The sequence below is a fragment of the Gopherus evgoodei genome, chromosome 5 (genome assembly GCF_007399415.2).
Source record: "Gopherus evgoodei ecotype Sinaloan lineage chromosome 5, rGopEvg1_v1.p, whole genome shotgun sequence".
NCBI classification, from domain to species: Eukaryota; Metazoa; Chordata; order Testudines; family Testudinidae; genus Gopherus; species Gopherus evgoodei.
In genome coordinates this window covers 46,692,523-46,694,328 of record NC_044326.1, presented here as the reverse complement: position 1 = coordinate 46,694,328, position 1,806 = coordinate 46,692,523, and the positions used below count along the sequence as shown (strand labels likewise).

The 1,806-nt window shown below is 62.4% G+C and overlaps 1 protein-coding gene across 1 annotated transcript in view; it reads left to right on the top strand.

The window, feature by feature from the left end:
• Window positions 1–1,416, top strand: part of PHOX2B (paired like homeobox 2B) — a 2,472-nt gene extending 1,056 nt beyond the window's left edge. The window contains exons 2-3 of the mRNA XM_030564556.1: window positions 53–240; window positions 982–1,416. Of these exons, the coding sequence (XP_030420416.1) occupies window positions 53–240; window positions 982–1,416 (623 nt within the window). The remainder of the gene's footprint in view (window positions 1–52; window positions 241–981) is intronic.
• Window positions 1,417–1,806: the final 390 nt, after the last annotated feature.

Below are 1,806 nucleotides of genomic sequence, written 5' to 3'. Positions count from 1 at the left end.
GCAGCGATTGGCTTACAGACTATTTTCTTTCTTTTACCTTTTCCTTTTTCAGTTCCTTACAAACTCTTCACCGACCACGGGGGGTTAAACGAGAAAAGGAAACAGAGGCGGATCAGGACCACTTTCACCAGTGCCCAGCTCAAAGAACTGGAGAGAGTATTTGCAGAGACTCATTACCCTGATATATACACAAGGGAGGAATTAGCCCTGAAAATAGACCTCACTGAAGCTAGAGTCCAGGTATGTAAAACTGCCGGATTTGGGACTATTTTAAACAGCGGTTATGCACCCAGAGGCACTTTGCAAGAACACACACAAAGACCATGAATTTCTAAGGCCCGGGCGAGAGGCATTAGACAGGCATTTCAAAGACAGGGAATGGTTTATTACAAGAACAAAATATACGTTTGCATTACACCCTGAAATATTACATGTATGGGTCTCTTAGCAGGGCGATTAAACAAACACTTATAACAGCGTGTGGCGGGGAAACACTGTGTCAATTCTCTGCATCTAAACGCGCTGGATCTTCTGGGGGGTCTTTTGGAGTTTGTTTTTGTTCCCCAACAGTTTAGTGCATTTTTCCGCCTTTTTGTTTGCTTGGTTTGCTATTACTTTTAGCCCATGCCCTTTCTCTAAAGGCATCCCAGAAGGCGCCTTCGCTTTACACCACAGCGCTCTGTGTTTGCTTATAGTCAGAGATCATTGACACGTTTTACAATTTCTCAGTAAATACACGGGGCAGGTTGATCTCGGGGCCCCACTCAATCCCCCCGTTTGGGGGCTTCTCGACCTTACGGCTTTGATTTGTAATGACCCCGAAGAACAAGAGGGGAGCCCGTTTGCAGAGCGCCAGGGCCAGGCTCGGGCTAAGGGCCAGGTCGGCTTTCCCGGGGAACGTGGGTCCCTTCCCCGGGGCGGGGCGGGGCGGGGTGCGCTGGGGCCTTGGCTCCCCCTAACGCTCTGCTGCCCCCGCCGCAGGTCTGGTTCCAGAACCGCCGGGCCAAGTTCCGCAAGCAGGAGCGGGCGGCAGCTGCCGCGGCGGCCGCGGCGAAGAACGGCTCGACGGGGAAAAAATCCGACTCGTCCCGGGACGACGAGAGCAAAGAGGCGAAAAGCACCGACCCGGACAGCACCGGCGGGCCCGGGCCCAACCCCAACCCCACCCCGAGCTGCGGAGGGGGCGGCCCCAGCCCTGCGGGGGGGCCGGGAGCGGCGGGCCCCGGCGGGGAGCCCGGCAAAGGAGCGGCAGCGGGCGGCTTGGCGGCGGCGGGGCCCGGGCAAGGCTGGGCCCCCGGGCCCGGGCCCATCACCTCCATCCCGGATTCCTTGGGGGGCCCGTTCGCCAGCGTGCTCTCCTCGCTGCAGAGACCCAGCGGCGCCAAAGGCAGCCTCGTAAAGAGCGCCATGTTCTGAGCGCCGGCGGGGGCACGGGAGAGCCCGGGCCGGGGCTCCCGCCGGCCGCTCGGACTGAGCACGAGCCCGGCGCGGCGGGCCAGGGGCCACTGACTCGCTAACGTGAGCCGAGGCGCCCCTGCGTCTTCCCCTGGCCCGGGGGAGGCTCCGCCAGGCTGCAGCGGCGTCAGGACCCGGAGCCTCAGCGCGGCGCCCGCTTGCCGCCCCCTGGCTGGGACGCGCGCGCTTCTCGGCGCTCCAGCCCGCCGGGCTCCCCGCGGGACCGCGGCCCGGCCGCGAGGTTCTGCAACGCCGCCTCGCGCTCCGTTCCGGCTGCCAAGTCCCAGCCCGGCGCGCGGGCTTCCTAGGCCGGCCGGCCGTCCACCCGCTCGCGCTTGTCCTCCAGCGGCT